Genomic DNA, 13,666 nt, shown 5'->3' on the forward strand with positions numbered 1-13,666 from the left:
GGAACATATTCCAAGCATCAGCAGGACTGGGGTGAGGCAGTGGGAAGGACATTGTGCATTCTGGCAGTCTGGTTTGCTCTTACATAAAACAACCAAGTCCTGTCCTCTGTGGCTCTGTGCTGGGATCACAGGAGCAGGGACTGGGAGGGCAGCCAGGCTGAGCTGTGCTCTCCTGCTGGCTCAGGTCACCTCAGCTCCCTTCATCCCTCAGGGGGTTCTGGTAATTATTTCTGAGGCTGAGGGTGCATGGAGATCACTGAGTTCCAAACTCAATCATAATGAATTTTTAGTTGGTCTTGATATCTGCTGTGATATCTGTTCCCTTATTTTGTTCTCCCTGAGACACTCCAGGTGCAGGCACACTGCAGATTAACCAGCAGAGCTGGGAGCTGAGCTGCTGCTGCAGCAGCAGTCAAAACCTGCTCCATGGCAAATTCAGTGAGACCCCACACCTTGTAAGGCTGTAAGGTGTCACTTCCAGGGGTTGGGAATGCTGTACTGAGCCTGGAGTTACTTCAGAGTTCTGTGTTGTCCTCTGATGTCCATTGACTCATCAGGATTTTTCTGGAGCATCCTAAAGTCTCCTCTGGTCCCCCTTTGATGGGATGAGCTCAGGGTTGGTGCAAACTGGGTCACTGCTGTTGGCAGCAGAGCTTTACAGTAACAGTGTATAAACATTTATTTATACATTCTACAAATGTATTTATACATTTAACAGTCTGTAAACCTGGTGTGTGGCTCCAGCTCATAATAAAGGGCTACAAATTTACGACCTGGTGAGGGACAAATGGCTGGGAAAGTCCCACCCTCCCTCTCTGCTGTCACAGAGGCTTTGGGAACTGAAATTTGCTTTTACTTGGGCTGCCTGACAGTCGCAGGGGCTGGTGCCTCCCTTCCTGTACTACTTAAATTGAGTTATTAATTAATTTTATTAACTTACATTCATACCTCTTCCCAGTTCTGGCTGCTGACTGTTGAAAGAAGCCCCTTCTGCTCTCCAGAGAGCCAGCCCAGGGAAGGTTTATTGCTGGAAAACCACTCCTGTTCCCAGGAGAGCCTCGTGCTCCTGCTTGTTCTTGCAGGATGGGACAGTCATTGTAAGGAAACCAATCAAGTGAAATTTATTCCCCTGGGAAGATATTTGGTGAGTAATCCCTGCTGGGATTTCAGTCTGGGGTTTAAAAGAACTTCATGGGTTTCAGTGGGATTGAGCTGGAAGTGACTAATGTGGGTCTTTGTAGCTGTACAAAAAAAAAAAAATTGCTTAAAAACTGGCTCTGGAAACTCTGCTTTCTGGTGAAAAAGCCTCTGTGGTTGTGTTCTGTGGGTTCAGTCTGGAAACCAGCCCATGGTCGACACCAAAGTGAAGCATGAGCTCTGTTAGGGGCACAAATGTTTCTGGAGGAAGAAAGGAAGAGCTGCAAGGTAAGGAAGGACCTCATTTTTCAGCTTAACTGGACTCTTATCTTCCAAGAAATCCACTGCAAATGTTTATGGAACACCAGGATCCCCCTGTTGCTGCCTTCCACGTGGAGGCAGGATTCTGTAAGGAGCAGGTTTTATCCTGTTTCAGGTTGCACTATAATGGAAGTGGGTACAGCTGAAATGGAGAATGGGGGAAACATCTCCTGCACAGCAGCTTGGCAACCCTAAACCACAAATGCAGCCTAAATGAAGGCTGTGGCTTGTTCCTGTGTTTTTCTGGTTTCCCATGGGAGCAGCATCAGGTCCAGGCAGGGGACAGATCCCTTTTTAAAGTGTGATGTTCGCAGGAAAAATCCAGACAGGGACTGTGGTCCCACTTCTCTGCAGGATAAAGCCAACGAAGTACAGGTTAAAGGCGAGGATTCCTTTCCAGTTTGACCCTTTTGATTCCACTGACACAAAACCACTCGTTCCGTCTCTGGGCTGGATGTGCTTGGGATCCTTCTCGCGAAGTGCCTGGGAGACCTTCGGGCATCCAAGAGCCGCAGGAACCCGGGCTGTTCCCAAAGCTCGGGAACTCCCGCTGTGAGACCGGGGGCTATCCCAGCCTCCTCCATCCCCCCAGCCACTGCCCGGCGGGGTCGAGCTCTCCCGCAGCCGCGCACGGCTCCGGGGAGGCGGCGCCGGGGGCCGGGCCGGGCTGGGCGGCCCCGGGGAGGCACCTGCGGCTGCGGAGCTGTGCCGGGGCTCCGGCCGCACCGGCACCGGGCTCCCCGCAGCACCGGCGGGGCTGGGCTGGGCTGGGATGGGATCGACGGCTCGGGGCTAGGGAAGGGGCGGCAGCGGCAGCGGCGGTGGGGGCAGCCCCGCAGCCCCGACGGGCGCAGGGAACCGGAGCCCCGAGCCCGCAGCATCCTCCGTGAGTAGCGCCGAGCGCAGGAACCGCTCTTGAATGGGGATAATTGTAACCTTTCTGCCCTAAAGCTCAGTCCTTTCTGCTCTAAAACTGTTACTTTTTGCCCCAAATCTCTGCTCCTTTCTGCCCTAAAGCTGTTCCTTTCTCCCCCAGAGCTCTGTTCCTCTCCGCCGGTGCACGCGACGTTGGCAGCGCGGTTCCTCCGGGAGTGTGTGGATTTACCACGGGAAACGCGAGCTTGGTATCGGTACTTCTAAACCAGAAAGAAACAGAGTACAGATGTCCTCGCACGTTTTTCTGTTCAACTGGTGCTTGAGCGGTTGTTCCATTAACTGGAGCCCGTAAGGGACGGGACTGGGACTGGGACTGGGACTGGGACTGGGACTGGAACTGGGGCTGGCGCGGTCTCCTCCCCGGACTGAGAGAAGCCTGTTGAAAGCTCATTGCATCGCCGGCGGTTTCCTTTCATCACTGGGGACGCCGAATCGCTTGTCCTGACTTATTCAAGCCCGGCACTATAAATATGGGTTTGGTGGTGGTTTTTTTAAATTATTTTTTCATTATTATTTTTTTTTTTCCAATTTGTCGAGCAGTGTGCTGGAAAGAGCAGGCAGTGTAATATTTAACAGGAAAAGAACTCGAAAGCTCAAGAGCATTGTGTTACAGTTCACTGAGCGTCTCCAGCACAGAACAAAACTACACTGCTTGCATTATTTGGGAACACACTGCTGCTGCTGACAGGTCTGAATGGTGATTTCTGTTTTTTCCTGGTAATTAATGTATCTAATGCCCCAGGAAATCTTTGCTAAAGGAAGCGTAGCTTTTTGTAAACAGCTTTCACTGATGGGATGCATTGTGCTGGGTGGGCAGGAGGGGTTGATTTAGTGATTACAAACCAGGAGACAAAGGCAGAGCAGAGACTGCAGGGTCTGACAGAGTTATTGTCCCTCTGTGGGTGCCAGACCGGGGCGCTGAGGGTTTGCCAGGGGGTTCTGGTGGAGAACAGGCTGCAAGCGTGAGGTGTCAGCTGCTGTGTGTGTCTGCAGAGGGGAAGGTGCCTCAGACACTCAACAAGTTGACATAGGCAAGCTCCAGCACTGTGGTGGTGCTTGGGGCTTTTTTCCATTTTAACTTCAAATCCTGGTTCTGTTGGATATTTCCCAAGTGTCCTGATCCCAGAGTGCCTTAGATCCTGGCCTGGAACCAGGGGGAAAATACCTCTGGCTTGTTTTCTTCCATATCCTGCATATCCCTGAAGGGTCTGGAGTGGTTTTAGGATCTGAACGTGGTGGAGCTCCTGTCGTTCCCATGAATAACTGCATTCACAGAGGGGGAGAAGTGTGTGTGGCCCAGAATTTTAAGGCAGGAAAAAAAAAAAGTCAGAATTGGGCAATGTGCAGTTCACAGTGTGGTTTAGACACTTTTCCTGGGCAAGTCAGCGACAAAAGTCTACCAAGTTCACGTTCCCAGGCATGGCTTTAGAAATGAGGGTGTTCCTTTTGGGGGTCCTGTTGTCACCTCTTGTCACCTGTGGGAGCTGAGGGGTTTTGGTGTCTCTAAGCCAGGCAGGTAGAATTACTGAGGGGCTTTTAGCTGGTGCTGCTACTTCCCAGAGCTGCCTGCAGTGCCACTGTCTCTGTCTTGGCAAGACAATGAACTGCTTTAATGTGTGTTTTACCAGCAGCTCAACCTGTGCAGCTCATGTCAGAACCTGAGAAAATGCTGAAAATGCTTATGTAAAGGTGCTGTCCTGACACGGGGACACTCAGGCTCACACAGGGAGGGCTGTTTGCCCCAGGCCACTTTGAACTTGGGCTTTTCTTTCCTCCTTCCTCTCTCTTTGCAGCCTCTCAAGGTAAACCCAGGCACGTTCAGGTCTCACTGAAGGATGTTGTGGTTTTTTTTACTCTCAGAAATCACAGTTTGCCTCAATCCCTGGCGGTGTTCCTGGGCTGCTGGGAAGGTGAAGGCAGGAACAGCCCAGCTCCACACAAACCCCACCTTTTCCCAGGTGAAAGCACTGAATCTGTGTTCTCCTAACCAGCACCTGCCTTCCCTGGCAGGGAGCTGCCTCTCCAAGTCCAGCCATCCTGGAAAAGCCCTCAAACAAACCCCTCAAATAAACCCCTCTGCTCCCTGTGGCCCCTCTGCTGCAATTGCCAGGTGCTGCTGTCAGGTGAGCTCTGATCCCCATCTCCTCACAAACAAACCCAGCTCAGCCCAGCAGGGCCCCTGAGCTGCAATCCAGCAGAGAGGCTTTAGAAAAAGGGACACTGTTCCCACTTGTCACAACAACCCATCCCCTGTATCTGCCAAGGTGTTTGAAATGGAAACGTGCCCAAAGCTGAACTTTATGGAAACATTTCCAGCTCCATAATGTGGGCATGCAAAAATAAGCAGCAGTGTGAACAGTGAGGGTGAATGAGAGGCTCTGAGAGCCAGGCAGGTGTGTGTGCACAGGGGGAAGTGCAGCCCTGTGTCATGGACAAAGAATGTCCTGTGATTACTGTATCAAAGTCCACTTCTTCTCCCCTGCTGGATGGCTTTTATCTAGCACTCCTGATTTTCCAAACGGTTTTCTGAACAGAGTAGGATCCAGGCTGAAAATCCAGGTTCCCATGGAAATTTTTCTGCGCTTTGTTGGGGTCTTTCTTGCAGCAGAGGCTTGGTCAGGTGTAAGGTGCTGATTCATAGGGCAGGAATGGAGCTGGGACTCCAGGTAAGAGCAGGACTGGCACCTTCCACCCTGGCTGCAGACACAGGCCTTGGACCTCTTGACTTGCTACACCAAAGGAGAAAAACCCCAACCTGATGCAGTTTTCAAACTGCACCCCAGATTGGTGCAGCCTGCTGGATAAATTAATCCCTTTTGTAAACAGGCAGTTTCACTACGACAAAAAAAATTCTTTGGCTCTGGTGACTCATGCACAAACAGCTCCTCATTCCCAAGGTGGTTTGACCCAGAGGGAAGGTAGGAAGGATTAATATTTCGTGGCTTAATACTAAAATATTTAGCCTTATTTATTTGGAGGTTTTATTTTGGTAGCCAGAGGAGGAAAAAAGGCTTCTGTAGGTCTGGCATTTGCACTGCCCTGGCCAGGAGCCACAAGGTGAGAGCAGGATGTGGCTTTTTCTGAATTATGCCCATAGTCAGAACATGTGCTCAGCTTTTCATGAAGACTCTTTTGAGCTGCTGCTGCTGTCACTGATAAAACCTTCATCCACATGGGAGGATGGGTGGAGAGACAGGAACAGCTGTCCCTGAGCCCTGGTGTTCCCCAGGTTCCTCTAAGGTGTGTGTGAACCAGTCCTGTGCTGGACAATAGGGCTGGGCAGAGACTAAACACAAAATATTTCAGCTGATGCTCATGCTGCTGAATTAACTTGGTTTTGGCTAAACAAAGGAATCATTCACTCACAGGAGAATGACCCAGTTACAGGCTTGGGGCAAAGTTACTTTGGTTTTTAGATTAAAGGAAGTAAACCAAACTTTTAACCTGAGGGGATTGAAGTATTTGAAGAGTGGCCCTTGCAGTTCTGATCCTGCATCCCGTTCAGACACCAACCACTTCCCTTCTTGCTGCCTCCTGATCCCTCTCATTCCTCACTGACCTGCTCTGCAGGTTTTTAATTGGTATTAATTTTTATTACTAACTGATTTCCACTGAATTATTTCTGGCTATTGTTTATCTTGTGCTATGTAAAATTAAAGTTACTACACCACACAATATCCCAGTGGAGCACCAGAGTCCTGCCTGGTTGTACTGGGCAGCATCTGAAGTGGGAAACTCAGCTCCATATCCAGTGCTGAAGGATAATTTACTTTTCAAGGGGCAGTTGCAGTGTGTCAGCTCAGGGACTGGGAGCTGAGCTGCTTCCAGGGAGCTCTCTGAAGTGGTGCTCACACCCCTCTCAGGCTGAAGGAGCCCTTTAATGCCTTGGGTTTCCAGGGACACTTGGAAAACCCTCATAAAATCAGCAAACATCCCAGCTGCTCTTTCCAGATCCACAGTTTTACCCACCAAAACACAGGCATGTTTTCAGCTGTGCCCTTGGAAGTTCATCCACTTCCAATAACAGACCTGAGCTGACACTGGGCTGAACTCACAACCTCCTGCCACAGCCACATTGCAGTATCCCTGGTCAGGGGCTGATGTTTGTCCTGGCACTTCTGGAGCTCCAAGGGAAGGGGTTAAATGGTTTTTCCTCTCCATGTTAGATGAATGAAGCCCCCTTAAATTCTATTTTACAATGGAGGTTTTAAATCTGTGATGGGTTTTTCCTTTCCCTCAAGACACTGCTGAATTCTGGGTATAGAATCCTTCACACTCACTTGCTCAGTGATGTGAATTTCAACCAGAGGTGATCATCAAAAAATCCCAAAGCATTTAAAATACATTATTCTGTTTATATCTTACTTTATCCTATTAACACTGACCAGGGATATTTTGAGGCAAATTGCTCAAGACTGTACCAAGATTTCCATTGTACCAATATCCAATTTCCATTCCTTCAGCAGGGCCAGGTTTCCACCACAATGAAAATATGAAGAACCCCAGTTGAGTGACCCTGCACCTGGCAGGCGCTGAGCTTTTGGGGGGCAGTTGCCTGATTAGCACTGTGAAATGTGGGTTAATATTTTAGGAATCCACTCCTCTTTTTCCCCTCTGCAGCCAACTCAAGATGACGACAGCCACGCCACTGAACAATAACACCCAGCTCTCAGTGAATGTGACCACAAAATCTCAAGAACAAATTCTCTATCAAAGTAAGGAAAAGGAGTGGGGTGGTGGCTTTTCTTGGTTTTAAGTGGACTTTGAACTTATCAAACTTCAAACACTACAGTCACAGCTTTGTAAATATGGCTTTTCTTCCCTTCCTGCTTCTCTCCCAGGTTCTGGAGCAATAATTGCTGCCATTGTGGTGGGGGTGATTATTATTTTCACAGTGGTTCTGCTCATCCTGAAAACATACAACAGGTATGTGGCCAAGTCCTGTAGTCACCAAGTGAAGCCAAGATGAAGCAAAGTCCCTGCTCTCAGCTAACAGAGCATTTCAGGGTTTGCTACTGAAAATTTCCAGGAGAATCTAAACACTGAAGTGCTGATTGCAGTTTACTGAATCTCACTGTGGTTGGATCACGGGAAGCACAAAATGCTCCCTGATGGAGGCTGCATGGTGGGAGCTCTTTTTAGGGATTCCTGGTGATGCAGGGAAGGTCTGAGTGTGCACCAAGGCTGCCAGAGGGGAACCTCAGTTCCTCACTTCTCAGAGCTCACATGCTCTGCGAGGACTTTTGCTATCTTTGGGATGAAATCCTGGCTTGGTTTGACTGGGTTGTGTGGGAATCTCCCCAAAACTTTCCCTGGGAGAGGAGAGACCACCCCAGGTGCCAATTCCCCATTTTACCTTTGCCAGGCGCATGCGAGTGCGGCGGGAGCTGGAACCCAAAGGCTCCAAGCTGGCAGTGCCACCTCCTGTGGGACACAACCACAGCCTGGCCCAGCAGCCCTCGGTGACCTTCATCCCTGTGGACATCCACCTGCAGAGCAGGTAATCAGGAACACAGCCTCCCTGCCAGAGAAGAGATGGAATGGTTATCCCATGGACCTGGGAACAGCAAGCAGCTGCTGCTCTCTGTGCATTGACAGAAATCCTGGTTTCTCTCTTTGGGAGGGAAAACCAGAGGCCTGGACACTTTTCCTATGGCTGAAATAAGAGATGGAGGTCTAGGAATCATCAGGATGGCAGCGAGGCCTCTTGTGGGTCTGCATAAACCAAGAAGAGAAGGTGTCCAGGTTTTGTGGAAATTTTGCTTCCTTAGAGACTTTGAACTTTCTCTGTTCTGCTGATAAACAGGAAGAAATGTCTGGACCTGCCTCAAACTCAGGTTGGTCCTGAGTTTACTACAAGTTACATGGAAGATGTTTGTGGTTTATTTTATATTTGATGGGTAGTACAGGAGCTATCAAAATTGTATTTATCTTTTACTTATATTTCATGTTTCTAATGCCATGTACGTACAGGCTGAGGAAAAAGAAGTTACTTCTCATTTTCAGGTATTTTTAAGCTATTTCTATAAACTATGTAACTCTCCATTTCCAAAGGAACTCTGTGTCTGAGGGGTTTCACTCTCAATTCAGGTTCATGCTTTGTCTCACACAAAATCCGAGCTCTTTAACTGAAAAAAAAACCAAAAACAAAACAAAACATGGAAATAGAAAAAACCTGCTTGGATAAAGCAAGGGAGGCTCTGTGCAGCCTCAGTGTGCCACTCACCCTGCAAGGCTTTGTTCTCTGGTGCAGCCCAACTATTTTTAGCAGTTTTTTATTCTCCAAACCAACCAAAGTGAGGTTGTTTTGTGACTGTGAGGGCTGTGGGTGTGCAGCAGAGGCACAAAGGAATTCCCAGGGACACTCACAGCCCACGGGGTGGGAACAGAGAGCAGCATTGTCAGACACTGACTGGCAGATTGTCTGAGATTCTGTATTTCATATTTTTTCCAATAAGCTTGGACCTCTTGAGCAGGTCAGTTTAACCAACTGGTAATTTTTAATTGTGCAGAAACTAAATTCAATTACTTTGCAATGTTCTCTTTTTGGCTGAAACTGGAGCATGGTTTGGATTCCAAACCAAATATTGAGACAGCTGTCTGTGAAATTTCTGAATCTCCTTGTAAATATTTCTCTTGTCCTGGTTCTCTACCTTATTTTTTGTGGCAGGGAGGATTGATTTAATAATTCAGAAGGGATAGCAGATGCACATCTAGTTTAAAAAAAAAAATATAAATATATATAAAGGAGTTGATGTTCTCTGAGCAGTTCAATGGGATCAAAATCAAGATTTTTAGGAAAGATAAGCCCATATTACTGCTGTGGTTTTGAACATTCCTAGCCAGACCTCCTCCTAACAAATTGTCTTTACTTTCCATTTGCTTCATTTCAAGCCAACTAAGTTCACAAGCAGAATAAGCAGAACTACTGCAAGCAGTTCCAGTTTCCCAGAATTACTATTACTGGCAGCAGAACTGGCTGCTGTGACCACACCAGCACTGCTCCAGCTGAAAAATTCAAACACCAATAAAATTTGCCTCACATTGGCACCTCCTGGGAGGCCCCAGAGCCCCTCCTGGCAGCAAAACCCAGATCTCATGCTGAGCAAGCAAAGCCACTTTCTCAAGAAGCAAAACTCCCTGTTCTGTGCCATTTGCTGTGGATTTGAGCTTTCCAGGAACAGTCCCACACTCTCCCTGCCCTGTTAACAGCAAGGCTGATCCAGCCTGCCCTGATTTGGCCCCCAGGTTCCACTCCCAAACACACAGATTTTGGGAATGTTCCTTTAGCTGCCCCTGTCTTGCAAGAATCAATGGCTGGTTTTTGCCTCCTAAAAGTTCTACAGGGGTCTTCATCAGGTCGGATCCTTCAGTTGGAATTTCACTGATCCAGGCACTCTAGTAAAACGTTTAGTTTTTCACTGCTGGCTACGTCCTGACCCCAAAACTCAGCTTTCCCCCCTTATTTCCATCCTCCTTATCCCAGCAGAGAGCACAGAGCTCCACCTAGTGTCCTGCCTTCCCACGGGTTCTAATCCGCGTTTCTCAGCAAAAACATAAAGGAATTCCAGCTTTGGCTGTCAATTTTACTCAATTCCCTCATCCACAGTGTCAGGGCTGTAGCAGCCGAGTCAAGCACTGTCCCAGGTTTGGCCGTGCAAAACTCAGATCATTACAAGTCCAAGCAGATAAAATACAATGATTTCCCGTGGGTTTTATTCCTGAGACCCATAACCAATTGATTTCCCAAAAACGCATCTGTAATTCAGCCCAGAAGGAACCATACACACCAGTGACCCACACCAGTCACACCAGTTTGTCCTGAGTGGGATAGGATGGAGAGCTCATGACTTGTCCTCAGGACAAGAAAGACAAGATGCTGCTGGAGGGGGTCCAGCAGGGGTCACAAAGATGATTTGGGGTCTGGAGCATCGTTCTCATGAGGGGAGACTGCGGGAGCTGGGCCTGGTCAGGCTGGAGTAGGGACGGCAGAGACGGGATACCACAAATCCATAAAATATCTCCAAGGGGTGTCAGAGAATGGTGCCAGACTCTGGTCAGGGACAGGACAAGGAGCAATGGCCATAAACTAAACCACAACGAGTTCCACCTCAACATGAGGAAGAACTTCTTTTCATGAGGGTGGCAGAGCCCTGGGACAGCTGGAGACTCCCTCTGTGGGGACATCCCAAACCCACCTGGAGCTGTTCCTGTGTCACCTGCTCCAGGTGACCCTGCCTGGACAGGGGGTTGGACTGGATGATGTCCAGAGGCCCCTTCCAACTCCTCTGGGGTTCTGTGACCTCCTCAGAGCCCTGCCTCCCGCCTAGGGACCCCTCTTAAGCCGGGAAGGAGCCAAGGGGTCGCTGCCGAGAGGTCTCTCCTTAGGGCTGAGGCGGTTTTGCCCTCACGGCCCTTGCCCGGCCCTACCGCCTTCCCTGAGGGAACGGCGGCCGTGAGGGCCCCTGAGATCTCGCGAGATGCCGACATCGGCAAAAGCTGCGAGGGCCAACATCTCGCGAGAGCGTGACTCATACATCCACTCACCCCCGCGCGCGCGCCGGGGCAGCCGCGCTCTCTCATTGGCCCGGCTCCCTCGCGCGCGCCGACCCTCCACCAATCAGCAGGCGGCGGAGGGAGACCCAGTGCGGCGCGCGCCTGGCCCGGCCCGCCCCCTCGCGCCCCTCCCGCCATCCCTCCTCCCCCCACCCCCGGCACGGCTGAGGGGGCGCGCGGTGCACGCCGGGACGGCAGCGCGCGCCGCGGCCGGGAGGAGGCGGAGGAGCCAAGATGGACGCCGGGTTCTTCCGCGTAAGTGCCGGCCCGGGGGGCCCTGAGGGCGGCGCGACGACCCCGCTGGGGCACGGGAGCGCCGCCGGGCCTCGCTCCAGCCCCGCGCTGAAGCCGCGCTCCCCCGCGCGGCGCTGCCGTGCCCCCCCGCCCCCGCCCTGCGCAGGCTCCTCGCCGCGGAGAAAATGGCGGCGGGAAGAGGCCGCGGCGGCGCGGCCCGGGCGGCAGCGGGGGGGGGAAATCGAGCGTGTCCGGCCTAGACTCGGCACGGGGGAAGCTCCGCGATCGCCCCCGGGGCTACGCTGCCCGGTCAGGCCCCGCACGGGGCCTTGAGCCGCCTAGGCCCCGGGGGTGCCGACCCACGCGGGATCGTGTCACCGCTGCGACCCCCGAGCTGCGTGGGGGGAGAAGGGGCCGAGGGGCTCTGAGAGGTTTGAGCTGTCCTGTAGCGTCCACGTTCAAAGCGCATAAACAATCCTGCCCTTATTTGTGTTGAGATTTTTTTTTTGCCCAGATTGTTAAGTGTATTCGTAGCAAAAAGAGGTTGGGGTGTATTCATATGTTGGTATTTTATTTTTCATCAACCTTCAACCTGTGCTACATTTTCTGCAGAGACCATGAAGCGTATCTAGGGTCTATTTATTTTCTGCTTTTTCCTCCATTATTTGAAATGACTTTATTTGGGGGGTTTCCGTGATAATTTTGAGAACCAATCAAAATTCCAAGATTCATTCATTTGTTCAGCCCATATTATTTTAATTTCCTGGAGCTAGGATGCTTTTAAAACATGGCAGCACACATAACCCTTCCCTTGGTTCAGTTCTGTGTTCGTGGGCTAACTTGAGAAAAATAATTGCAGATGAAATCCACACTTGTTCTAATGCAGTTGTTAAAAGGTTTACAAATCGGGTAGTTGTGATTGACAGCAGGATTACTGGGGCTGAAAACTCTGGATTAGAAATCTAATATTCTTTTAAACTGGCCTGTGGAAAGTGGCATTTTTATAAAAACCAAAGCAGCACGGCACTGAAATGAGGCTCTGAACAGTGTTCTGGTTTTATTCTGGCTTCAGGTGGAACCAAATGTGAAACGACAGAAATGCAGCAGAGCAGCAATTTGGGCTCCCCATACCAAGCAACCTCCTATTTATAATTCTGTCAGTTCTTCACATTTCTGTGAAGTTTCAGTGCAGACTTTTTTTGTCTTATCTTCAGATTCCCATAGCCCCCTTACTCTGTCCTGTTTGGTTCCCTTTGCTGCTTGCCACGTGTTAACCAACACGAAACTTCCTTTCAATTTCCCTTCTGGGTTGTGAAATAATTTTAGAAAGACAAAAGAACATTTAGTTGTTGGGTGAACTGGGAAGTATTGTGGGTTTTTTGTAAGCCACACAGCAGACTGCAAATATTGTAAAGAGTTTTAAGCCTTGGAAGTGCCTGTGCCACAGTCAGACTTTAGGATTCCCATGTTCTGGAATAGCAAATGGGAATGTCAGTGGATTATTCCCTTTCAATAACTGATAACTTTACAAAATCCTATATTTCTAGTTCTAGGTGCTTTCTGACCAAAGTGAACTTGGAATTTGGGGGTTTCTCTTCTTGATTATAATTTAATTCCTTGGCAGTTTATATTTTTGCTTGTACTGAACCCTGTTCTTCCATTGAGAGCTACCTGTATAAAATTCCCTGCTTCCCATCAGTCACATTGGTTTCCAGAATAAACTTCCCAAGCTGTGGGTTTGTCCTCAATCATGAGCAGCCCATCAGGGTCTGGATGCAGCCCTGCATCTCCTTTATTCCTGCCTGCTTCTGTTTACATCTCTGCCAGTAAATTTTCCAGCCTTTTCCTTCCATAATGAATTAACCTACAGCTCCTGTCCATGGAAGTGGAGCCAGTTGGTGAACTTTTAACAGAGCAGGATCAATAAAATGCATTCTTTGTACTCCTCTGCTCTCTGCTTTGCCTCAGGAAAACAACCCAAAGGTTTCAGAGGTGTCACTGTAAGCAAACAGGACGTTTTTGTTCCTGAACAAAGGAAGAACACTTTTTTTTCTTTTATAAAGGAATTAATGAAGCTTTTTCCTGGCAGTTTGATGCTGCTAATACTTTGTGGGCAGTGCCTGGAGGGTTGTGATTGAGGTGTCACTGTGGGGGACGGGGTCTGCTCACCCCAAAATCCTCAACACTTGGTAAAATTCAGAGCACTTGGAAATGCCTCTTTTGCCTGGAATAAATGACAAGAAAAACCCAGCCTTACAAATTGGTTTCACTCATGCACTGTGCAGACATGGGGGAAAATAATCCTTGGGGGTGGTTGAAGGCTGAAACTGTTGTTTGCTGTGCTCCAGGGAACCAGTGCAGAGCAGGACAATCGCTTCAGCAACAAGCAGAAGAAGCTGTTGAAGCAGTTGAAGTTTGCAGAATGCTTAGAAAAGAAGGTAAGTGGGATGGGGGAATAGGGATTAAAGCTTACCAGTCAAAG

At 49.5% G+C, this 13,666-nt stretch overlaps 2 protein-coding genes across 16 annotated transcripts in view; both read left to right on the plus strand.

The window, feature by feature from the left end:
- The first annotated feature begins 6,886 nt into the window (after positions 1 to 6,886).
- NCMAP (non-compact myelin associated protein) lies at positions 6,887 to 7,898 on the plus strand. Its single transcript, XM_062509322.1, is given in 3 exon segments — positions 6,887 to 7,109; positions 7,236 to 7,320; positions 7,760 to 7,898. Coding segments are annotated over 3 exon segments (447 nt in total).
- A 3,220-nt stretch (positions 7,899 to 11,118) lies between these two features.
- Positions 11,119 to 13,666, plus strand: part of SRRM1 (serine and arginine repetitive matrix 1) — a 17,050-nt gene continuing 14,502 nt past the window's right edge. For all 15 annotated transcript variants that reach the window (XM_062508922.1, XM_062508923.1, XM_062508920.1 and 12 more), the window contains exons 1-2: positions 11,119 to 11,205; positions 13,533 to 13,622. In XM_062508922.1, coding sequence (XP_062364906.1) covers positions 11,185 to 11,205; positions 13,533 to 13,622 — 111 coding nt within the window. In that variant the 5' untranslated portion in view covers positions 11,119 to 11,184. The remainder of the gene's footprint in view (positions 11,206 to 13,532; positions 13,623 to 13,666) is intronic.

This window comes from Cinclus cinclus, chromosome 26 (assembly GCF_963662255.1).
Source record: "Cinclus cinclus chromosome 26, bCinCin1.1, whole genome shotgun sequence".
In the NCBI taxonomy this organism is placed as follows: Eukaryota; Metazoa; Chordata; class Aves; order Passeriformes; family Cinclidae; genus Cinclus; species Cinclus cinclus.